The sequence below is a fragment of the Anser cygnoides genome, chromosome 3 (genome assembly GCF_040182565.1).
Source record: "Anser cygnoides isolate HZ-2024a breed goose chromosome 3, Taihu_goose_T2T_genome, whole genome shotgun sequence".
NCBI classification, from domain to species: Eukaryota; Metazoa; Chordata; class Aves; order Anseriformes; family Anatidae; genus Anser; species Anser cygnoides.
This window is the reverse complement of record NC_089875.1, coordinates 87,132,805-87,157,491: the sequence shown is the minus strand read 5'-3', so window position 1 is coordinate 87,157,491 and position 24,687 is coordinate 87,132,805. Positions and strand designations below refer to the sequence as shown.

Here is a 24,687-nt window from a genome sequence, read left to right as displayed (position 1 = left end):
TTTACTTAACTCTTTTAATAAAACCATTTTGTTAAAACAAAACTTAGTAATGATTGGACTTTTACATAGAAAATTCAGAAATTACAAAAAATGGCATTATATAATAAATATAACCTGAATATATGAGAAGTGTTGGATAAGTTTGGTAGTAACGTCTAGAGAAAACCTATGCAGAAAAGAGAGCAGCTTCTCCTGAGTTAGTTGTGTCTCTGTTGAGGTTGTTCTGAGATAACATGGTTGTAGGGTAGAATATTTCCCTTCTACCTGTGGCTTTGCGGTAGCTAAGTCCCTTCTATCCATTTCATGACACTGATGTTACATATGCATTTTCCTGACACAGCTAAGAGGCTCTTTGGATGTCTGAGAAAGAAAATAACTGAAGCTTAAAAGAAGTATTCCAAACTGAAAGCAGCGTACTGTGAACAGCCTACAGGTAATAAAATCTTTCCCACACTGGCTAGCCAGAGATGCACATCTAGTAGCTTTCCCCAATGCCAGTGCTGCCACGTAAAATCTTGCTGTCTTCTTAGCCAACTCATTCGGCAATAGATAATAATGCTCCAATGTCAGAAGTATAATTTACTGATATATAATGGTATGTCAAGTAATTCTCAAAAATCAAAAGAGAGTGATGGTGTACTGGGTTTACGTGGCAAGATTTTGGTAGCAGGGGGCCATAGGGGTGGTTTCTGTGAGAAGAATTCAGAAGCTGCCCCATGTTAGATAAGGGCCCCGCTGCTGGCCAGAGCTGGGCCAATAAGTGATGTTGTTTGCGCCTCTGTGAGAGCAGATTTAAGACGGGGGAAAAAAAACTGCTGCAAAAAAGCAGCTGGGAGAGAGAGTAGAGTGAGAAAAAGCCTTGCAGGCACCAAGGTCAGTGAAGAAGGAGGGGGAGGTGGCTTGGATTTCAACACAGTGAGGCCTGGCAGATTGACTACATCTGACCACTCTCACTCACCCTTTAATAGTCCTATATGGCCAGTGCAAAAGTCAAATGGCAAGTGGAGGCTAACAGTGGACTCTCAGGGCCTGAATGAAGTGCTGCGGTGCCAGACACGCTAGAACTTCTATATGAACTAGAGTCAAAGGCTCTAGTGGTACGCCACAATTGATATTGCTAATGCATTTTTCTCCATCCCTCTGGCAGCAGCATGCAGGCCACAGTTGGAGGGGGCATCCAGTACCCTTGGAATCGACTGCCCCAGGGGTGGAAACACAGCCCTACCGTTTGCCATGGACTGATCCAGACAGCACTGGAACGGCCCGAGGGCTCTCGTTGTGGAAGCTTCTGTCCTCCAAACAACCGGTACGTGTAGTGAGGCCCTGCTTCCCCGGACGTGGCCGAACATCGCTCATTGACGGCAAGTAGAGAGTAACTGCATTTCTCTCTCTGTGCTTCCGCACGGCCTTTCCTTTTTTTTTTTTTCTTTTTCCTCTCCCTTTTCCCCTTAATTAAATCATCCTTATCTCAAACCTTGAGCTCTTCGTGTCATATTTTCTCCCCCTTCCTCTTTGAGGAGGGGGACTGAGAGAGTGTCTGAGGTGGAACTCGGCTGCCCACACGAGTAAAACCACCACAGTCCTTTTTGGCACCCAATGTGGGGCTCAAACCCGCGACCCTGAAATCAAGGGTCTCATACTCTACCAACTGATCTGGCCAGACACCTACTGGGTGGCTGGAAACATATCCAGTACACCATGCCACTGACCGAAACACTATCTTGGGCCTGGAAAGGCAAGTGCTGTGGCGACATGGTACACCAGAGAGAATTGAGTCTGTGGGAAAGGAATTTGCAGGTGGCTTTGCGCTGTTTCACACGTCCCTGAATTAGAGATAATGAGGAAACAAGCGGTAGAAACAAAAACTTGAGCAAGGTCAAGATAAAGTAAATTGGCTACAGTGTTAAAGATGAGCTTTGGGCAGTGGCCAATTGCTGGCTGGCTCGAGGCGCGCGTCTGAGGGTCTCTAACCAATTGTGTGACAGATTCGGGCGCGTGGACAGCGCTTGGGGCTACGGGGAAAGTATATGTAGTAGTGAAAAAGGGCAATAAACGTCTCCTGTTCAAGAGCCATCAGGAGTCCGTGTCTTTCATCCCTTCATGAGTCTGACAAGGGGAGTCACTCCTGAAACAATCTTGTCACCTCCTGGGCCAAGAGGCATGGCATTGAGTGGGTGTATCACATCCCTTGTCACCCACAAGCCTCTGGGAAGGTTGAGAGGTACAATGAACTGTTACAAAGATTATGTTACGAGCATTGGGTGCTGGGATGAGCATTGGGTGCTGGGACGAGGAAACAATGGGACATGAATGTACCAGAAGCCACTTGGCTAGTTAACACCAGAAGGTCTGACAGCCTCAAAGAGGAAAAGAGAGAAAACATGACATCAAAGAGCTCAAGGTTTGAGATAAGGATTATTTAATTAAAGGGAAAAGGGAGCTCAAAACCTTGAGCTCTTTGTGTCATATTTTGGGAGTGAGAAGGCGGCTGAGGTGGAACATGGCTGCCCACCCAAGTAAAACCATTACAGTCCTTTTTGGCACCCAATGTGGGGCTCAAGCCCATGATCCTGAGATTAAGTCTCATGCTCTACTGACTGAGCTAGCTGCGCAACTACTCGGTGGCTGGAAACATATCCAGGTGTACCGTGGTCCCTGGGTGAAGACAACCCCACAAGTGGGTTTGCCTTTTCCCATGGCAGGAGCAACCCACACCGCCTTCCGCATCCACTTCCCTACATGTGCTATGGGGACTTTAGCTCCTCCCACAGTGTGTAGGGGTTTTGGTTCAGAAGGACCAGGACAGCTGTCAGCCTATGCCAGTCCTTCCTTTCCCACAGCATCCCTACCGGCACGGTGCTAAGGAGCCTCTGGGACCCTGAGCCACAGCTGCACAAGTCTGGTGGTGCCCTGGGGCAACAGGCTTCGTAGGCCTGCAGCCCAACAAGGGGCAAGAGCATCTTCTCTGGCTGAAGCGGCCAGCCAGCAGCTAACTCAGCTATCAGCAAAGTCCCTCAGGACAACTTCACTGCCTTCCTGACAAAACAGTCACTGCTGTATTTGCATCTTACTTTTGACAAGAACTTTCCTGCCTATAGGTGAGGCTGTACTATCAGAGTGCATCTTTCCTCCATACAAACCCCCTTTTGAGCAAATGATTCCTTCAGAAGGATTTACACTCCAGCTGAAGTGTGTTAATTCTGTATCTAATAAATATCACATGAAAATATTTTTTCAGTATTTACATATGAAATATATAAAATAGGTTCACTGTAAGATTACTTCTTCAATGTCATCTTCTAAAGAACCAAGGGTTTTAACTCCTGGCTTGAGTGCAGTTTGTTGCAGACGGTGTCTGTTTAGGTTTCTTCCTTCACTGAAAAGATCACTGTCTTCTTTCACTTTGACTTTACTGTTTTTATCGACAAGAAGAGTATTACTAGACTCCCAGTCTACGTCAAAATGTGTCATGTCTTTACTTTTAGAATGAAAGGCGGTACTGGCACTACTTCCAAAGAGTTGTTCCATTAAATTGGACTTCTTCTCTTTCTTACTAGTAAAATCTGCATTTTCCTTGATATTTTCATCTAGGTAATCACTTTTTTGATTAAGCCAACTTGGTCGCCCTGATCCTTTTCCAAAGGAAGGTACATAACTGCCAAATGTTAACTCTTTACTTAAATCTACAGTCCTTAGATTTTTCTGCTTCTGCCCTTGTACTTTTGTGGCACAATCCTGGCTGTCACCTTGGGCAAAGCCATTACTAAACTTCCCTGGAATTTCAACGTATTGATCATTTTTCTCTTTTATTTCCAGGGAATCGGATCTTCTTGTTGTATTTAGGAGTGGTGTTTGAGAAGCAAGTCTCATGTTCATTACATTTTGGGTTTCTCTATCAATTTCATACATTCTAGCAAGCAGAAACTCTTTTTTTCGTTGCTCTTCCAGCATTTCAGTACTTTCTCTCTCTATTTCAGGTTTGTGTGTTTCTGATTCCATCTTCATTTTATCTTCTTTATCCAATAAAAAGCTGCTTTCTTTTTTCATTTTACCATATTCTTCCCACTCTGCAGGAAATGTTTAAACATTATTTAGAATTATTTAGTCTTACAGTGCCTTCATAAGAATATTTTGAAAATTATCTAAGAGAAAGCCATTCAGTTTTTAATATGCTCTTCTATGCATAGTGTGGTTTTCCTACTGTAAAAATAAATTCTTCAAAAATTACAATTAAATTCATACTAGGTTCTCTGCTAAGATATAAAGGCATGTTGTCATTTTTATAAAGGGATTAGGACATTATTCATGTTTTAGAACTTCAGAGGAATTTCATTTCTGCCAATTGCCTTATTTCCTGTGTTTGAATGAAAATGAATATAGCATATAGCATCACTGATTTTAATAGTTCTGACTTGCATGGTACTTTATTTTTCTTTGTCAGCATCACTGACACTGGGACATATGCTTTTTTTTTTCCCCATAAAGGGAACTATTGCTGTGAAGCTATCAGGCAACATAGTCATAGCAAGTCATTATTTGCTTCAAGTTGTGAATGATTTAAAACATACTACATCTGCTGCATATAGACAGCTTCACACAAGTGCCTTGTGTGTCACCACATGAACTCAATGATAATGCCTGTGCTAATACCAAATGTCAATTTGCATAGCTATGAAGGGATGTGAAAAGTGCAAAACAATAATTAGCTACTAACAAGTGCAAATAAAAGAAAAAGGAAGCTTCTAGTATTTCTGTCATCAAAATATTTTTCTGTCAAGATGCCATAGACACGTTAGGTCAAAAGCTGAATGACTACTTGCCTCATTCAACACATTGACATTTCCCTTTGAACTCTTCATTCAAACTGCTGATTTTTGTTTTCACAAAGTTCCATGTTATCTACTGTACTGTATCTACTGTACTGATCAAACTTACAGAAATAACTGGAACGGATCAATTTATGTATCTTTTTTTTAGTAGCATATCATTATACCAAGTACAGTAGCTATCTTTCTGTACATAAGATGGGGAAACTATCAGCTTATACATTAAGATGGGAAGCATGGTCAGAATCATCTTACTTACAGACATAACAGAGAAAATTCTTGGCTTGTACAAATCATGCACTAATGTTAGTGGAGGTAGGGGATTTTACACAGAATTTACTTCTGAAAGCAGATATACCTTTTTAGAATTCTTCCTTGTAATCTACAGTAACTGCTTCCATTACTTAACTATAATCACTGAAAGAATATTTTAACATGACAGGACGCAGTCCATCTAAAATACCTCAAAATATTAAGAGATTTATTCATGTAAGTCGCTAGCATGCTTTGAAAACCAAATGAATAAAAAAGCAATATTGAAATGTAACAAGAGAAATTAACATTTCTCAAATAGCCACACCAAATGATTCAGATAACCACAAGTGAAAAGAGAAACTACAACTTCAAATGATACAAGTGAAGCAGATCTCTGCTGAAAAAACAGGTCAAATTAAGGAAAGCAGATTTGTTCTACAATAGTAAAAATCTACTGCCTACCTTAATAACATCTAGCAAGTCAGCGGGTAAATGCTGATTTATCTCTATGCCATCCTTATTTTGTAAATCCAAGTCTCTCGGATTTTAATATTTCTTAGTGGACAGCAGTTTTTGCTGCTGCATACTTAATCACATCTGCATACAGGATACAAATTACTCTATATTCTTTATTTCTTTCTGATTCTCTTTGCATAATATAACTGAAAATAATTTTCCACGGTAGTGATCTCTGCAAAATCATTTCACTCTTCTCTCTCTCTCTCTCTCTCTCTCACACACACACACACACACATACACACAAAGAAAAAACTAGCAGCCACACTTGATTAGTATTCTACATTGCATTTTCCAGCTTTCAGCTGCCCATTTTCTTACCGTCATGTAGTTTCTGAAATCTCTCCTCTAAAGACTGTATTTCCTGAGCACGTTTCAGTTTCTCTTCCCTTTCCCTGTCTTGGTCTTGTCTTAGGAGGTCTCCTTGTTCTTTCCATTCAAGGTCTTGAGGCTCTTTTTCCTGAAATAAATTGATACAAAACAAACTAATAGGGTAAAATAAAGCAATGAACAACAACAAGAAAAATATGATATGAACTTCTATTTCAATTTGAAATTATATTCTCACTGCTGAACCCAAAAATGAACAAGTCATCTAAACCTAACCAACTCTGACAACCTAGGGATTTTGGTCCTAAAATCTCATCATCTTTAACACAGTTTTATGTATCTGAAACAAATGAACAGATAATCAGTTCTATTCCTTATTACATGTCAGGAAGACTGCAGCTTCTATGTCATAAACCAAAACTGTCCCTGTGTTAAGGGTGGTTCTCTTTAGAAGTCAGTAATTGCCTTTTCCAGGACTTTAATAGAAGCCAGACCCCATCGCCTTTTTGTTTTAACAAGCAAGCAATTAGTTACCACAATCTGATCTTTTTACTGAAGTGAGTGGGTTGCAGATTCAGACAGTTTCACAGTGGGAATTAATGTCATGGAGTATCAAGTAAACAGAGAAAGAGAAAGGCTCATTCGTGGGTGAAAAATCAGCTAGTAAGTAAATATACATTTAAAGGGAAAGAAGCTGCAGAAAATATATTAATGTCAGCATAAAAATCACTAACAGAAAATCAGTGGCAATGAAGTAAAGTGAAAGCATGTGGATACTGACTTTGTAGCTTGTGCTTATTTCCCTAAAAAGTGTATTTTACTGTATATAGAAGTTTCTTTTGCGCTAAAATAATTGAAACAGTTACTACTTAATGAACAAAGAAAATAGAACTTGCTGTCCAAACAATTTCAAGTATTTTCCCTTCATATACACGACTATCATTATGATTTTATAAAAATAAATTTTACAAAGAGATGGCAAACAAATATTTAAAATGCTTGACTTAGAAAACTGATGAAGGCACAGACTACCCAAATTTAATTTACATTCCACCAGCTCCACTTACACCAACTGTGCCGTTACATAACTTACACACTGAAGTGCTGGAAGAATGCATACATTAACCTAAATCCATATTTACAGAAAGGATTCTGGAAGAGACAACATACAAACCAAGCTTTCAGCCACGAAAAAACTTCAGTCCTATCAGGAAGCCAGTCAAGACAATCATCAGAGCATAATTCCTTACAAATAGCCCTAGACTTACATAAGGAAAAAACATAAAATTTGTACTAAAATCAGTCTAATTCTACCTTACAAATCTCTTTGATTTTAGTCTGAGGTCACAGAAGTATCAGAAATGCTTCTAATGGTGCTATTTTATAACAAAAAAAAGGAAACAGAAAAAAGTAACATCAAAAAACACAGCCACATTCACAAAGCTGGAGAAATGACAGAAGAAATGCCATTACTCTGACAATAAAAGGAAGCATTAGATTTATGGATTGTGAAATAAATTTGGAAAGTAAAAGAAACCATAACTAAGATCAAAACAAAAAGAGAGACGAAGGCAGCCAGCGCTGTTACAACAGATTGCTCAAATTAGCATTAGAAATAAATTTAAAAAAAAAAGTCCTAAAAATTTCAAAGAAATGGCAGTGGTAGAAAAAAAAGAAACAGACTGAACTAATGGTTATCAGTAAGACATTGAACATGGTGAACTGTCACAAAAATGGCACATGGTATTTCTGGAAAGACAACACTTTAAGATCAGAATGTTTTCTAAATTATATTTCCTGTATATTTAGATATATATTTTTTTCTAACATACAAGTTGTGCATTAAATATGCAGTCCGATAGGTGAATTATTTGGAGAAAGTCTTGAGTTTTTTTTATTGAACTCACTATTCTGGGAAGAATCCCTTCTTTCTTATTTATTGTGTCACCACAAACAAGTTCTGATTCTGGAGGAAATTCTACTGGTGAGAAGTATCCACTGGTCTGTACTCCTTTTGTGAGCTGTGTTCCTTTTTTAATATTTTGGTTGTTGGCTGTAGAAAATACAAACAAATCAAGTCACATTTTCACTTGAAAATATCACACTATGCATCTATCCCTCATTTTTAAGTATCTGCAACTATGGATATGGAAAGTGTTGATAAGTTTCACGTAACTGTTTTTAGTATCTGTAAATGCTAACTAAAAAAACTGCATGTAAAAACTTACATTGAAACCAAAACACAAATAGGGAAAAAAAAGGCTATTTATAAAATCATTATAGTATACTGAATATATATATTTTTTAATTTTCCACACAATATCCCAATCATCATCTTGTCTCAGAGGGTACATTGAGAGAAACAAATTCATTAAATTAATTTTAACTTGTATCTTTAAAACACAGACCTACCTCTGTTAAATGACATTATCAAAGCCTGAACCTAAAATGGAGTGATAGTACAATACCTATCCTAAAATGAGCAACAGATAAACTGAAACGCTCACAATAAATATTTAAAACAGTCCCAGAAATTCCTGCTTCTTCTGACGAGTAGACTCTACTGATCCATTGAAGATTGTCTGAGTACACGTACAGACAGACATATATAAACACATATTTATGCTGGTAACATAAGGCTTCAGGCTGCCTTGTCACACCAGAAGAAATGACTACATTGATGTTTTTAGAAGATTATGTTCTGCGACATATGCACTCTGACGAAAAAAGTACTGCAGCTGATCTGACAGAAAATAAATATGAATTGATGAAAAAAAAAATATAGCAGGGAGGTTTTATTTTTTTAAAGCCTTTGTAATTTATTGTCATATAGACGTTATCTATGAAATCTAGAAAATTTACTAAACAATCTCCCTCTCCTCCTTCACCCAGGAACTTCTGATATGAAAATTAATTAAGAACACTGATGAAGTTCTAGGCTCTAGTTCTGCTGCAGTCACAAAAACATCATACTGTGCCCTTCTTTGTAATGACTGCTGTGTTAAAAACAGTGCAAAAAAAGTAAGCCTTCCTGGACAAGCAGCAGTGGGGTCAAACACTGAATGGCATGCATGAAATAACCTAGCAGAGTCTAACTTAAAAGTGACGGTACTAATCTTTTTGCCTTTGTTGCTTTACATGTTACCTTTCTTTCTTTGTAGAATATCCATGTCCTTTCTTGGTGATAGCTTCAACATACGATTAGCATATATATTTTTTGCTTCAAGTTCTCTTTCTTTTTCCTGTGAGTCAAAGAGATGTAACAGAATGAGTTACTAATGTTTCATTCACTAGTCATTACCAAAGCTGTAAATTAAACTGAAAATACTTGTTGTAATTATAAAGTAAGGGCATCACTAGTTCTTGTTCAATGTTTTGAGGAGAACAATCAAATTCTTAACTTTTCTTATGCTGTAAAAAAATGCAGATAGAGCTCCTCCCCTCCCCCCAAATCATTAGCAAAATACTCTGAAAAAATGTTGCAACCCTACAGCAAAAATACAACTAAATACCAGTACTTCCATAACCTTGACTAAGACTTGTGATGTATTTATGGATCACACAAATAAATTTTCGGTATTATAACATGTTAAACATTTCAATGACAGCAGTATTACTTGTCACAGGGTACACATGTGGGTGTCACAAGTACATCCAATTAATCTTTACACAAACCTACTGTAATGCAAGTACATTACTAACATAAATTGCTGCGTATGCCTGCAGATCTGATTTTAAAAATCAAGTCTTCAATACCTAGTTTTCCAATTGATCTTGTGGTTTAATGGCAATTCTTGGCTATGTGCTTGATCTTGCTTTTCTTAACTAGTGTTAACAATAATTAACATGGAGACATTCCTGCTCATAAACAGGCTGTGGGGTCAGAGCACAGAACTTTCTCATTTGAAGCAGGAAAAGAGCTCACATGTGATATAATCAAGTACATGTCTGAAAGTGCAATCACTGGTAAACTATTCAAACTCGATTATAGATACTTCCAAAGATAAAATGCCACAGCATGGATACCAGCTTGCATTGCTTCACACTTTACCTTCAGCTTCTGACTAAGTTGTTGAAGCTCTTCTTGGAGAACTCTGTTTTCTTCTTGAGCTTCATGCACCTTTTTTTTCTTTGACTGTAACTCTCGTTGAAAACTGCTACCACTTAATTCAAGATTTTTTTCCAGATCCTTTAATAAAAACAACAAAATAATATTTTTTTTTTATCAGCAGGGATACTTTTTGTTTTCTTCTTTTTTTTTTTTTTCTTTTTATGGTCAAGGTACTTAAAAATATTACAGAAAACCAGCACCTTGGATTCAGAGATCAGCTACACCGTTACTGTAACACTAAACACGCATAAACCCTAGCCCTAGTTTTGAGGGGGCAAAGAGAGCACCTGCAGAGCTGCTGCAGCTCATCTTTCTGGAATACAGAGGGGCAATTTGCGGACATCATGGGATACGCTAATCAATTCCCCAAGGCTCTTGGCACAATGCAAAGGGTGCACCTCTGAAACTCTAAGACAATCTTGACCTGATGGTTTCAAAACAGGACACCTCCCTAAAAGTACAGGATTAGAAGGAAGAAGACAAGAAATAATTTTAACCTTCTTCTACGAAAAATAGATTTGTGACTGTTGTTGCATTTAGATACTCTCACCTGTTTTAAGTGAGCCTGTGATGATGAGAGAAGGAAAAAAATAGATGAAAAAAATTGTACTTCTAGGGCATGGTTCATTTTAACATTATCCACTACCACAAATGCTGAAATACCTGATCATAAAACTACAGGTGCCAGATGGTGACACTACGGGGTGAGGTGATTTGAGTAGCAGCATTTTCTATCTTGATATTTTTGGGTTTATTTCATGGGAGCTTAGTTTCCACTAAAATCCTTTGAATTTCAAGTATCTATTATCTCTGTGATGTAATTTAGCTTTAAGTACTAATATAGTCACCAAACTTTAACATCATTTTAATGACCAATATAATGTCAAAATAGTATTGCATACAACTTCCAGCAGTTTAAAACTGCAAACACAATTATTTTTAAATAAGATGAGATTTTAAGACATATTTTTAAATATTTTTGCTGAATAATATTAAAGTATATTGCACAAGATTCTTAAAATGGATACCTACAAAGTGTACTAAAGCTCATTTTGGTATGAAAAAGATTGCTGTACTTTCCTCCAGCTCAGCTCTCAGATGTGCAGAATAGGGGACAATCAAACGCTGTATGAATGTAGTTCACAAGAGTGAAGATTTATTTTTTTTTTAGGAAAAATTTTAGTATATGATTCCCTGAAAACCCAGTAAATTTTTACTAAATGCTTCACTTTCAGGAGAATAAATTAGACTGCGTAAAGTTACATTATAGCTGCATGCATTTCTGAAACATTATTACTAGCTATAAAAGCACTTAAAAGCACAAGCTCACTGTGTATACACTGACAAGTAACACTTAATTTGTAAATAGCAATTTCAATGCTTGACTACTGAGTATATAACTATATAATTACCTTGGAAATAATTTACTTGATGTTATTTACATGTAAAAAAGAATAATTTTCTATTTGCTCTAGCACAGTGGAAAAAATAAAAACAACATGAAGCTCTTTCTGGTAAGAAATACCTGAACCAAAATTTCTTACAAAATAAAAAAAAAAAGGTCATCTCACCTTAATTCTTTTTTCACTGTCCTCAAGTCTGCTCTCTGCATAGGCTAGTTTCTTTGCCAGGTCATCTCTTTCGGCAAGGTGCTTATCTGCAGACAGCTTTTTCAGTTTCTGCAAGACAGTTTTTGTTCTGTACAGTTCGTCTTCTGAATCTTTCAGCCTTCTCTCAGTGGCACGTTCTCTCTCTTGAGATTTTCGTAGGCGCTCCCTCAGTATTCTAATCTCATTGTTGTGTCGAGCAAGGAGCTGAGAGATTTCGTTTTCTGTATCTTCAAACTTATTCAAGGCTTTCTCCTGCCTGTGCTGAAGCCTCTTCAGCGCCCTGTTTTCCTTCTGCAGCTCATCTAGTTTGATGTGGAGTTCAGTCAGTTCATTTCGGAGCTCGTTGATTTTCAGCAGCCTAGCAGAAAGAACTCTTTTTGTAACGAGATCTATATCCTTCGCAGGAGAATCCCTAGTGAGGCTCTGAGAACGGAAACCCCACCGTGTCCCTCTTTTGCTTGGTGCATATTTGGAACCCGATTTCTTTGTGGCTAAGAGAGGAAAAATAAAAAACATATTTATTGTAAGACAATGCAATTTGTCGATTCAGACATCCTTTTTGGAATAAAGCTGTGCCTGAAACAATTTTACAATACTTAGCAGAGACTGCAGCTTTCAAACCAGAAAATAGAAAGCATATATGTGAGAGGCTTACGCTTCTTTTCATAGATAAAAAATGGAGATTTATGTTTGCGATCTCCTGCAAGAGGTAATATTTTCAGCCATCAATATAGAAGCATTGTAATCATCTGCAAATTGTATCAGAAATAACAGACGTTTCATTAATATTTGATGATGTTTATTAGTTTAAGATAGAAATACTGTACTCTTATGCATACTATATTATCAAATGCTTTTACAACGGCAACAATTAGCTGAGTGTTAGCTAGTTATGTATTATGCAAGATGTCATTCTCTCAGACAAATGAAACAGTGTTTTCAAATCCAGCTGCCATGCTTACAGACAAAACAGCAATTTTAAAGGCTCAATGCAAAAAGCCTCCAAAGAAAAATTATAAATCCATGAAAATTCAGTTGTCCCTTGAATAATTTATTTCCATATCACAAGCTATTTTTCACAAAGTATCCTTATTTGATTACTAGTGCACATCACTCATACATTTCTATTTGATACTATTTTATTATCATCCCCACAGATGAAAGCTAAACGTTAGGTTTCTATCTTATTTGCCTCTCAAGCTACACTCAGTGAATAAAGGACATAATATACTGAAATATATCTTAAAACAACTGAATATACAGCGAGTATATATTCATTAAGGGACAACAGTGTTTGGAATAAATAAGCTGAGCACCAGCTTATATATCATACAGGTTTGAAAGCTTGTATTCAACAATAATGCAGTAACCCATACACTGGGTGTGAGCAACTGCAAATTCTTCCTTCCCTTTGGTGCTCACCATACTTCTTCTAATCTACAGAGAGTATTTGACAGCAAAAATAACAGCTTTAAAATATTATCTTATAGTTTCCTCTGAACATTTTGCACATATACTCATTCATTTTCTGTTCTATGCTCACTTTTTCCACAGCTTGGACAAACAGGGAAAAAACCTTTTTTCCCTCCACATGAAGAACACTTTTATAACACTCAGGTGTGAGAAGATTAACTAACACAGGTAGTGCAGGAATGATGTCACTCCTATCACCAATTAAGTAAATTCCCATGAACCTCACAGCCTAGACTTCCAACCCCTTCAAGAATTTCTCCCACATTTAGGACAGAACAGAAAATTCCAATACCAAGTTTGCACTTTTGACCATATAGTTAAATTGGGGAATAGTGTCTTCCCACAAAAGCACTGCTTTCACCATGCCTCCACGTAATAATTATACTTGGCTTTAGCAACATCAAAGAACTAGTCATTTCTTTGCCCCCTCCAAATGAAGTAGCACAGTGGAACTGAGGTTTTTGTGTCCCAGACACCTAATCCATGACTGCTATGGAGGAGATGCCACTTGTGAACAAAGAGATGTTCAGCAAAACACCAGTTGCACCAGGACCAAGGATATTTTCCCTGGGCAACCTCAGGTCAGATCTTTTGGCACACTCTAGATCATACCGTTAGCCACATGGTTCCTACAGTATCAAGCACTTATAAAAGAAACAGCATTTGCTTGAGCAAGACAAGATGTTCTTGCTTCATCAGAAGATTTTCACAACTATTTAGAACAAGCTGTCAAAACACGGCAGAGAGGCATCCCAGCCCAGGACCTGTATAGCCATTCTCTCCCTTTTTGTAGGGATGTTCACTTTCTCTACAACCAACAAAGCAGCTTATGTATGTGAGGTGTGTGTATGAGGGAGCTCAGTGGAGCTATCACATCTCAAATTGGAAATATTTTATTCTCAAGGAAGGCCTATAAAAAACCCTTTCTTTTGAATTTCCACTCCATATGTACCTAACATTCACCAAACACGTTTACTCTCTCTTGCCATATTGCCACTTGTTTTCTGGCTTGTTTTAAAAGTACACAATTATAGCAGTGTAAAGCTTAGTCAAGTAGTCTTCCCCAACAGGGAGATCTTTAGGGTATATTGTCAGAGACATTATAACAATTGTCTCTTACAGACTGCATAGTACAGGCTTGCCTTGAGTCTTTTTGCCAAAGACTGAAAGAGAACATCAGCACAATTCAACAAAAGGCTAGTTTAGGAGCTGTGCTTGCTTGTTAAAAAATTACGAGTAATTCTGAAAACCATTAAAATCTTCCTTTTGCAGGAACAGGTTAGTTTCATTTTTCACAGAACAGTCACTAGCTACGTGCCATCTGTAGTATAATTCACATGAACCTTATTTCTAGATTCTTACAATGCTTAATTTCCCACTTTTATTTCAACTTTCAAACATAATTAACTCTTTGGAGCAGTTACAAAGGAACAATTTCTGCTATCTACCTACCTTGGTAGTGCACAAGACTGTCTGAAGTTTGTGTTTTGTGAGCTCTCTTTTCTTGGCTTGTAGACGGATAGCTTAGTGTGGGTGACTGGCCAGATGAGTGAGATACATTATCTTCATCCGAATAATAGGAGTCACTATTTCTATCCCCATCTGATTTTCTGTCTTGTTCAGAATCTGGGCTTCTTACTCTTTCTCCCATTTTTTTTTTTAAATTAGCTGTTCTCCAGATTTTTCTCAAAGACTGTTCATTTTGACACAAAAGACCTTTTAGTAGTCACAATGACAGCAGCTGGATTATTTCTTTGTATTTATCATCTTCATCTCCAAAGCATGAGATCTTTGTAGTTCAGTTCAGCAAGCAGTAGTTACCATTCAGAATGCATTTTTCTGTAACAACTGAGAGAGAGAGAAGAGTGAGAGTGATTTTGCTCTTAAGAAAGGTAGAAGAACTGTAAAATTATTCAGAATTCCTATAACTTTATGCCACATGCTTTGCTACATTAGCTTTATTACTTATATTACATGGGACAGACACCACTCTAGGAACGGAGCTAGTACTATACTCAGTAGTTTGAGGCACTTCATCATCAGAAGAGGAATGAGAAAAGTACCACAGCTAAATCTAGAACAAGGAATTACTGCCAGGTTAGAGAGAGGAGAAGAAGAATTTGGAAAACAAGACAGAAGACAAGTAAAAGTCTGAAGCTATTCAGGAAACTAACTTAAACATACTGAAAAACTTTTTACCCAATAAATTAACAATTTATTCCTATGACTAGAATTGAGACAGTATTTGTAGAATTTGACTAAGTTTTCCATATCTCAATTTCTGACAGTCAAATGATGCTAAATAATGTGCTTGAAAAATCAGTTATCTCATTTGCCTGGAGCATGTTCCAACCTTAACCACTACTGAGACCCTACCTGTGTTAGTGTGGTCTTTGCCTTGGGAAGTACTCTTGTATCCTACAACATCTAGTGCTTCGTGCCCTCAAGAGGTGGAAGGAGTGCATATTTGTGTCATGTGCGTTATATGAAAATGCAAACGTAGCCTTTAAAAAAATATATATTTTAAAGGTTGTAAGTATCTGATGAAGGAGACCACGCTGCTGGTATATGGTAAATATTACTGCAGCAGGTATAAAAGAGAAGGGCTGCTCCTGCAGATGGTCTTTTGATGTAAACTGAAATGTCCTCCAAACTCAAAGTAAAAACCACCTTATTTTGCAATTTTTTGAGACACGTGGTAAGAACATCATGGAGCAAATATATCCAAAATTTTCCTTACCCTTCTCAGTCAAAAGAATTTTCTCATCAATGTATGAAGTATTTAACTATGTGCAGCGTCCTGTGTCTTACGTCTCTCACCACAGTTTTCAAGCTTATTTCTCCCCCATCTCCCTTCTTTCCAACTTCGAGACATCAAGCCTCTAATGGGTGAATAAAAAGGACTCACACCAGAGCCCGTCAGTTCTGCCTGTTGAATGACATGAACTCCTAACCCATTTCTAAATGGTTAAGTAAACTACATACACACAAAAAATGAGCTGCTTTCAATCAAAACTCTTCTACACTACAGGGCATATGACATACCTGTAAACAAGATGTAGATATTTCACTATACTAGGTCACTTTGCTTTCCTAATAAAATAAACTTAGCATGCTTTTTTAGCCTTCTGTTCCACTGCCTATACATGCAGAATTGCATAGCCAAGCAGAACAGAAATGTCAGCTGCCAAGAAAGTTTTCATTACAAATTCAAGCTTTCTGGCCCAGTTCGTGGTTAGCACACACAACTCTGTCTCCAGTGACTAGGATGGATTTGCCCTCATAATCTATACAGCAGGAATTAGAGGAATAAATATCCCCATAGATTTCTGAACAAAGAAGCTCCTAGGAAAATGTTACTGAATTATTTGGAAGAGAGTGTTTTTCTTTACTTGGGGAGTACCTCTCCAAAATAATGTTTAGTACCTAAATATTTTCAATGAAGTCCAAATAAATTAGATACCTAAAACTTACATCAAAGATGAGAACTGAAATTACACCACAAAGCTGAGAAAGAAGACAAGCTACGCTTGAGATCACTTGTCCTAGAGATTGCTAAACACATGCCGGAGAGTTCAGCGATTGTGAACATTCAAATGATCAGCAATGAGTATTCTTTTTCCTTCTGAATTAATGGAGCTATATTTCAAAAGTATACACCTAACCATAAACATATTACCTTGTTTGCCTCCAAATACAATAAAGACCCTCACATGCATTAATGACGGCAAGACTAAGATCAAGTAAGAATATTAGAATTTATCAAGGTGCAACCATCCTCCCAAACAGCTCTACTCCTAAGTCATCGAATCATATAATCATTCAGGTTGGAAACGACCTCTAAGATCATCAAGTCCAACCACTAACCTAGTACTGACAAGTCCACCACTAAATCATGTCACTAAGCACCATATCTTCACGTTTTTTGAAGACCTCCAAGGACAGTGACTCAACCACTTCCCTGGGCAGCCTGTTACAGTGCCACACAACTCCTTCCCTGAAGAAATTTCTCCTCATTTCCAACCTAAACCTCCCCTGGTGCAACTTGAAGCCATTCCCTCTAGTCCTATCACTAGTTACCTGTGAGAAGATGCTGACCCCCAGCTCCCCACACCTTCCTTTCAGGTAGTTGCAGGGAGCAATAAGGTCTCCCCTCAGCCTCCTCTTCTCCAGACTAAACAACCCCAGTTCCCTCAGCCGCTCATCACAGGACTTGTGCTCCAGGCCTTTCACCAGCTTCGTAGCCCTGCTCTGGACACGCGCCAGGGCCTTGATGTCCTTCTTGTAGTGAGGGGCCCAAAGCTGAACACAGCACTCGAGGTGCGGCCTCACCAGAGCTGAGTACAGGGGGATGATCACCTCCCTGGTCCTGCTGGCCACACTGTTCCTGACACAAGCCAGGATGCCGTTGGCCATCTTAGCCACTTGAGCACACTGCTGGCTCACAGTCAGCCAGCTATTGACCAGCCCCCCAGACCCCTTTCCACTGGGCAGCTCTCCAGCCACTTTTCCCCTAGCTTTGCATGGGGTTGTTGTGCCACAAGTGCACGACCCGTCACTTGGCCTTGTTCAACCTCATACAGCTGGCTTTGTCCCATCAGTCCTGCCTATCCAGATCCCTCTGCAGAGCCCTCCTACCCTCGAGCAGATCAACATTCGCGCCTAACTGCTCTCACAATCATCTGCACAGAATTTCTGTTACCTTGCTCCCAAGCTGAAACACAGATGCAGTTTTGGGAACAATCTGCTCTCTACATGGTGCACAGGTAAAGCTGCGTCAGTTCTGACTCCACAAGATAGAATCTCAGGGAATGCAGAAGATATAAAATAAAATATAAACTAACATAAAACTAATTCTATCTTTTATCTTTCTGAAAATATAAAGATAATACTCTGGAGGGCTGTAACATAGACCTCACATTATTTCAGTCATCTGGAATGAAAAAACATTGAAAACTGTAATTGTGTTTGTAGGCTATAGCCACAAAAGCTATATATAGGCGATGTCATTGCTTGTAAGAAGCCACAGGCTGTATTTTCAGCTAACAAAAATGGGCCACGCAACTTGTCAGACTTTGTCTGGACTCATTTTGGATGCCTGGAGCTTTGCTATAGTTTATTTAGTTGCAGCAAAATTAGCTAACAGCCACGTGGCTTATCTAATTCGTTTTTGCTTTTTGCTTAGCTTTGTACAACCATATGCTCAAGCACCTATAGTTACATGTATAACTAACAGATAGCAACAAGTAGCTCGCTCTGGGAGTGAACTATCTATTTCCCTCGGAAAAATGGAGCAGAGAGGAGCACAGCCATGAGAGGATTGCAGGGGCCTGAAAGCACAAATGCAGTATGACACTGGGGCCCCACGCTGTAACAGCTCAGCATCGGTCAGTAACTGCTCATCAGAAGGATGCAATCTTGGGAAAAAGGCAAAACCAGTTTTACAGGTAACACACAGAACAAAGAACAAACACACCACTGTAGTAAAGTCGGATGGAGCCGTGAGTCAGTGAAGAAAGAGCAATGTGTACAGTGCATTAACAAGCATAAAAAATGATCCCACATGGACCCAAGGTGAAGAAGAAGAAACTGTTAGCATCCACCATCCCAAAGCCTTCCCTGGGAGGCATGGGAAGAGGTGACTTGCTGTAAAGACTCCCCCCTGCCAGTCAGATCCGTTCAGGTCCCAGATGTGGCTGAAGTTAACACCAGAAAACATGCTTGGTACTGGAGGCTGTACCTGCATCACTGTAACTGTGCATAACTTGAACTGTGTTTATTATCTGGACTAGTACTAAGTCTTTGATTAAACCATTAAGATTTTAATTAGATTAACAATCAATTCCTGGCTCTGCATCTGTGTTCCTCTCTTTGCTGAGAGCAATGTGCTGAATAAAACAACCTGGTGGTATTCAAGCAGTCTGGTCTGTCTCTGGGCCACTGGGGCACATGTGGCATCCAGAGGAGCCCTGGACTCCTGGGGTGGGCACAGCAGCAGCAGAGGCACCACATCTAAAGGTGTTAACCTAAGTGGGGCTAACCTGTGTGGCAGCAGTGATTTCTGTGTGGGGCAAATAACTCCAACGGCGTGGATGTAGCCAAGATATACTTTACTTTTGTCTGCCTGTAGGATACTGAAAGACGCAAAGGAATCTTCATGCACAGATTTTTTCTGGAGAAAAAAAGCATATGTGAATGAAAACAAGTGGGACTGCATTCAGGGAAAAATGTAAATGTCTACAATTCAATTATCAAGATGTCTAATTATATACATAAAACAAGAACACTCGTTTTCACTTACTAACTTAAAGCTGATCAGTCATTTTATAGTCCCAGAAGTACTCATTGAAAAGGCAATAATCTTTTGGAAGACTGCTTTTCATAACAGTATTTAAAATAGACAAATTGTATTTTGTAAAGTAAAATGTAAAAACTGGAGGATTAGAATTATCCACTTCTGCGCTGGATATTACCCACTTTTGAGAATATTTTGTTAAGCATCATTTTGACAGATAGCAAAGAACAGCAATTTCTGATGCGTTCTGGAAGTATTTTGAAAAAATCAAGGGACTGAAAACAAATTGAGAAAGGTGAACCAATAAAAGCTCCCTTGAGGAATCTCTAAAACCATTTCCTGAATCTCCAAATGGTTTTCAGTTTTGTAAATTAGTAATATTATCACATTTTTTTACTTACAAAACAGGAAACCATAGTCTGTCAGGTCTTGCAAGATTCAGTTTTCCATGGGTTTACGATGTAATTTGATTAAGATAAAAAAACACAGTTTGTCGTTAGAGCAAATGAATCACTGGGATATTCGAGCTTTACTTCAGTCAGCCTGAGGACTGTCTAATTATGAAATGCTTTGGCTCGTTGACTTTTCAGCCGTTACCAAGTAGCCTGGATTGATTAAAAAAGAAGTTTAACTTGCTTGAGGAAAATCCACCGAGGTACCTGTTTTGCCATAGTACATTTAATAATTTGGGGGGGGGGGAAGGGAAAAAATATGGGTTAGTTGTTAGTCTGTTACACAAAAACAAAAATAAATAGATAAATAAATAGATAGAAAACAACCACAGAACAGGACAAGCCCACCAACACAACCAGGAGCTCCACACATGCTTTTAGAAGCCCAACGCACCAAGATCAGATCATGGCGGCCCCGCTCCCGGGGGGAACCGCGCACCCGGCCGCCGAGGAGAGCGGCCCCGGACACCCTGCCCGGCCCCGGTCCCTTGTCCCCGGTCCCCGTCCCCGTCCCCACCGTCCACCCTCGGCCCCATGCCCAGGCCCGGGCCCGGCCCTGCCTCCGGTACCTGCGGACGCGGCGCCGTTGCCACGCTACGCTTAAAGGGGCCGCTCGGGGGCTATTGACAGCCGCTGCCCCAGCAACCGGGAACGGGAGGAGGCGGGCTCTCCCCCTCGACCATTGGCTGTTCGCGCTGACAGTTTAGAGGTTCCTGGAGATCGATTGGAGGGAGGGTAAAGCTTCGGGTGCTGATTGGTTTAGACGCGGCACGGGGGGCGGGACGGAAGGGCGCCGCTGAAGGCGGCGGGCGTAGGGCGGCCGCGGGACGGAGGCGCCGCCATTTTGGCTTCGGGGCGCAGCGCTTGTGAGGGACGGGGCGCGGGGAGTGGGGCCGGAGATGGCGGCCGGTGGGTGGCGGCGCCGCTCCTCTGTGCCCTGCTCTGCCCGGCCGCCGCCCGGCCTCGGCGGAGAAGGGGGCGAGGGAGGCTTCGGGCCGCCTCCGCCGGCCTCGCCCGGGGTTTGAAAGGGGGGCTCGGGGCTGCGCCGGGAAGGGGCAGCTCGTCAGGGAAGAGGAAAAACGGAAATAAAACGTTTTTTCACTTCAGTGTTGGAGTGGGGTGTCTGGCAGGTTTTATGTGGATATGGTTATTTATACGTATGTGCGGTGTATGGGTGTGATGCAGCTTGAAAGCAAAGCTCCCTTAAAGCAGGAGGAAGAAAAAGAGATGGCATCAGATCATGTAACCCCCGGAGCTCACAGCAAGGCATGTACATTGACGGAAGGGTGAAAGTGTCCTGTAAGCCTAGCAAGTAAGTTTGAATTCAAGGGCAGACCTAATTTACTGACCCTGTTGGATTTTACTGCACAAAGAAGGCTTCTGATCATCAACTGTTATTACTTTACGATACTGCTGTTTTGTTTTTTTTCTTTTTTCCTAATGATAATCTTTGATAATGAATGTAGTCAAGCAGACTACTTTCTGGGCAGAGAAAGGGGAAAAAGAACCAAATAGCATTATTTACCATGTCATTTAACTTCCTAGTGGAATATGTCCTCATAGGACGGTGATGGAATGGCATAGGAATTCAGATAGAATAAATTAAAACAGAGCATTTCATAGAAAGGTTGTTACAACATATTTGCATAGAAAGGCACAAGTGGAATACTCTGGAGAGGGAGACTGAATATTTGCACTAAACAACACTGTCTCTGGAGTTCAAAACACTCAAAAATTAGCACTCGTTGTTAACCACTACATGAAAATTAAAAAAAAAAAAAAAGGAAATGGGATAAGATTTATTAACGAATATAATCCTTTTAAGAAAACAAACCCACAACTATCCAAACGAAAACAAAACAAACAAAAAAAACCCACCCCAAAACCATACAAACATATTCACTATTAAATATAATCGTATTTGTGACAAAGTACAGCTTCAATGCACTTGGAATTAAATGACTACCATCCCTCCATAATACAAGTTTTAGGAGAAGAAATTTTTACCCATTTCAATAGAAAAAGAAAAAAAAAAAGCATGATTCTGAAAGTCAGAATTGAGAAGATCCTCCAAACTGTCTTATTCGTATTGATTGTGTACAAGAACTCTGAATATGCATAATTAGGTTTCTTGAAAATGTAACTTAATGAATAGGCTAGGATGCAATTGTAAACATGTTGGCATAAACTCCAGTAAAAGAGGAGGAATTGGAAACATATTTTCAAAAGCACCAAAGCACTCGGGAGGCATAGAGCTGACACGGAGTCTCCCAAGCTGAACGGAGCTTTTAATTTTTTGACTCTAAAATCACAGAAAACAGGCATGCCAAAAAACAACAACCAGTCTGTGAATTTCCTAATTTTTATTGTCTCCCTAATTGCACTTAGTATTTTTGCTGTATTTGCATTACTATTATGAAAATGATTTGAAAAACAATAAAATCTCACATGGATCATTTTTTAAATTCAGCCTCCTGTGGCTTTGTAGAGCTCACCCTTGTGCTAAACAGCTAAAGCATATAATTCATCACAGCAGCGCTGGCGGAGAATCATTGCTGTCCTTCAAAAAGATCCAGAGAAATGTGGAATAACAAAGACAGAATAATTTTATTGCTTGCAACTGGAGGAAATGTATTGCTTGTATCTGGCAGCAGGCCAGGCCAGAATCTGAAATGCTGTTGCTGCTGCAAATGGGATGAAAGAGATTCATAATCCATCTCCATGCCTACTCCAGCTAAGAAAATTATAATAAGAAAATTATAAGCAGAGAAAGCAACTAAAAAACAATAGGAAACATTAAGAAATAAGGAAGAGACTTTTGTTGTTGTTTTGTTAATTCATAGGCTAATTATCATGACTAACCATTTGGTTAGCAGCTAACTAATCATTAGTTATTGAATGTAAGTAATAAAGGAATTGAATTTAGGCACTGTATATATTCAGTACCTGTACTGAACATCGGGTTCTTGTTCAGAACAATCTAATCAGACTTCTCCATCAGCTGCTCCAGCCAGGATAAGGTTAATGTGCTTAAATCAGCTGCTGAACTGGATAAACTCAGATATTGTGCAATATCAGCAGAGGGGCTAATCGATGGAAGTTTTGAACCTGTTAATCTAAAACCTTCAAATAATGTGTTTAAGGCACTGTCCTCCATGTAGCAGTTGATGCAGTACAGATAAATGGTGTGACATTTCAGATTCCCTTGGACAGGACAACTCTGTGAATCACCTGAGCAAGAAATAATGTTTTGCAGTTTTCTTCTGTCTCTGTAAAGCAAGACTGATGCTGTAACTGCTTGCTTGGATGGGAAGGTTGTTGGACCAGGGTATTTCATTCAAGAGTTGGCGGGGGAAGTAGAAAGCTGTTTTCGTATGCTTGAAAGCAATGGGCATCACCTCACAGCTTAAGTGAGAGGAGGGCTGCTTTTGACAGAAGGGTGGAAACCTTCGAAAACTAAATCAGGTCACAGTGTCACACAGTTTGATATTCCCAGAGGTACCAACAGGGGTAAAGCCCCCAGGCTTATTCAGATCAGCAGAACCCTTGCTCATTTAATCGTTACATGTACATATCGATGGGAAATCCCTGATGCACGGAAAAATGCTATTGATTTCCACTGCACCGTAGAAATGGCTGTGGCATACTGGGTGGGAACTATCATAATGACTGTATCTGATGTGACGGATAAAAGGGAGAACAAAGATGGTGCTTGAATTTGGAAAGGGAAAATCTTCGTGGTGGTGCTTTGAATACCATAACATGGTGATGAGGTGGGGACTTGAGAAATGCATGATGATATAAATGAGGGAGCTGAAGTGACATGCTGCTTGCCTTAACTGGGAGTTAGGCACAATGTCGATCTTTGCTGTGAGATTCAAACTTAGACACCCGATTTCTACAAAAGATCCAAGGCTAATGAAAACCATTGGATTGAGTACGAAATGCCAGAAAAGGTCCCTTTTGGCTCCTGCAGCCTTCAGAGTTTCTGACTCCTTCCCTCAGTATTGGCTATGATACACTGCCTTGCACACTGGAAGCAGATATGTAAACGTTTACACACATCTCTCTCACATATATGCACCAGGCGTATTAGCTCGCATCCACACTGTTACAGAAGAGCTTTGTTCAAAATCCAGGAACATATACTGAAGAGATTTTGGCTCAAATCAGTTCTTCAAGTTTGGGTAGCCAAGAGCACCAGTTCAGGCTGCTGTTGCTCCCTTTCTCTGCTGCTATGAAGGTGGTCGACTTCGACTAAGATCTCTTTGTTAGAGCATGCGTATGGATGTAGTTAGGGTCCAGCTGAAGTTCTTTAACATATGTTGAAATATTTTCCTGCTTGCAAGGTACATTGTGTGTCAGCACACACTTCCCTCTGCTCACAATTATCTGGAATCCTATCATCAAAATATTTCAAAATTAAAGTGGCAGTCTTCTTTCAATGCTGTATATAATCGTGGTCTCCTTGTACTTCTTAATGCACTTGTCAAAATGCTTTTCTTACTGTGCGCTCACCTATCCTGAGAAATGAAAAGCTCGAGATTACTTTCAAAGCTTGTCTCCCATGCCCTGGACTCTGAAGTGATGTGAAATCTTTCCACTCTTTCTTTTCTCAAGTGGTCCCGAGTCATCTGCTGAAAAGTGACCGCTCACCTTTTACACTTTAGTTTCACAATTCTTTTAAGGCGTTTCTATTGGTGTCAGTTCTCTTGCTATGACTGGTTGCAACCCCCTTCGACGGGGTTTTCTTGAGCATTCTCTGCCCGCGATGGCATTGGAGCTGCCGCTGCGTTCCTGACAGCCCTTTTGTGGCTCT

At 39.6% G+C, this 24,687-nt stretch overlaps 1 protein-coding gene across 4 annotated transcripts; it reads right to left on the bottom strand.

Annotated features, from left to right (window-relative positions):
- Positions 1-20,591, bottom strand: LCA5 (lebercilin LCA5). 4 transcript variants are annotated; one of them, XM_048052508.2, is made up of 9 exons: positions 20,438-20,591; positions 19,163-19,293; positions 14,574-14,969; positions 11,610-12,139; positions 9,979-10,116; positions 9,073-9,169; positions 7,835-7,980; positions 5,919-6,057; positions 1-4,067 (listed from the first exon to the last, which is right to left on the bottom strand). In XM_048052508.2, the coding sequence occupies exons 3-9, from the start codon at positions 14,770-14,772 to the stop codon at positions 3,268-3,270; spliced, it is 2,049 nt and encodes a 682-aa protein (XP_047908465.1). In that variant the 5' UTR covers positions 14,773-14,969; positions 19,163-19,293; positions 20,438-20,591; the 3' UTR covers positions 1-3,267. The 4 variants fall into 4 exon arrangements, with proteins under 4 accessions (XP_047908465.1, XP_013056060.1, XP_013056061.1 ...); XM_013200606.3 differs by lacking the exon at positions 20,438-20,591 and adding an exon at positions 20,263-20,398; XM_013200607.3 differs by lacking the exon at positions 20,438-20,591 and adding an exon at positions 19,818-20,075.
- Positions 20,592-24,687: the final 4,096 nt, after the last annotated feature.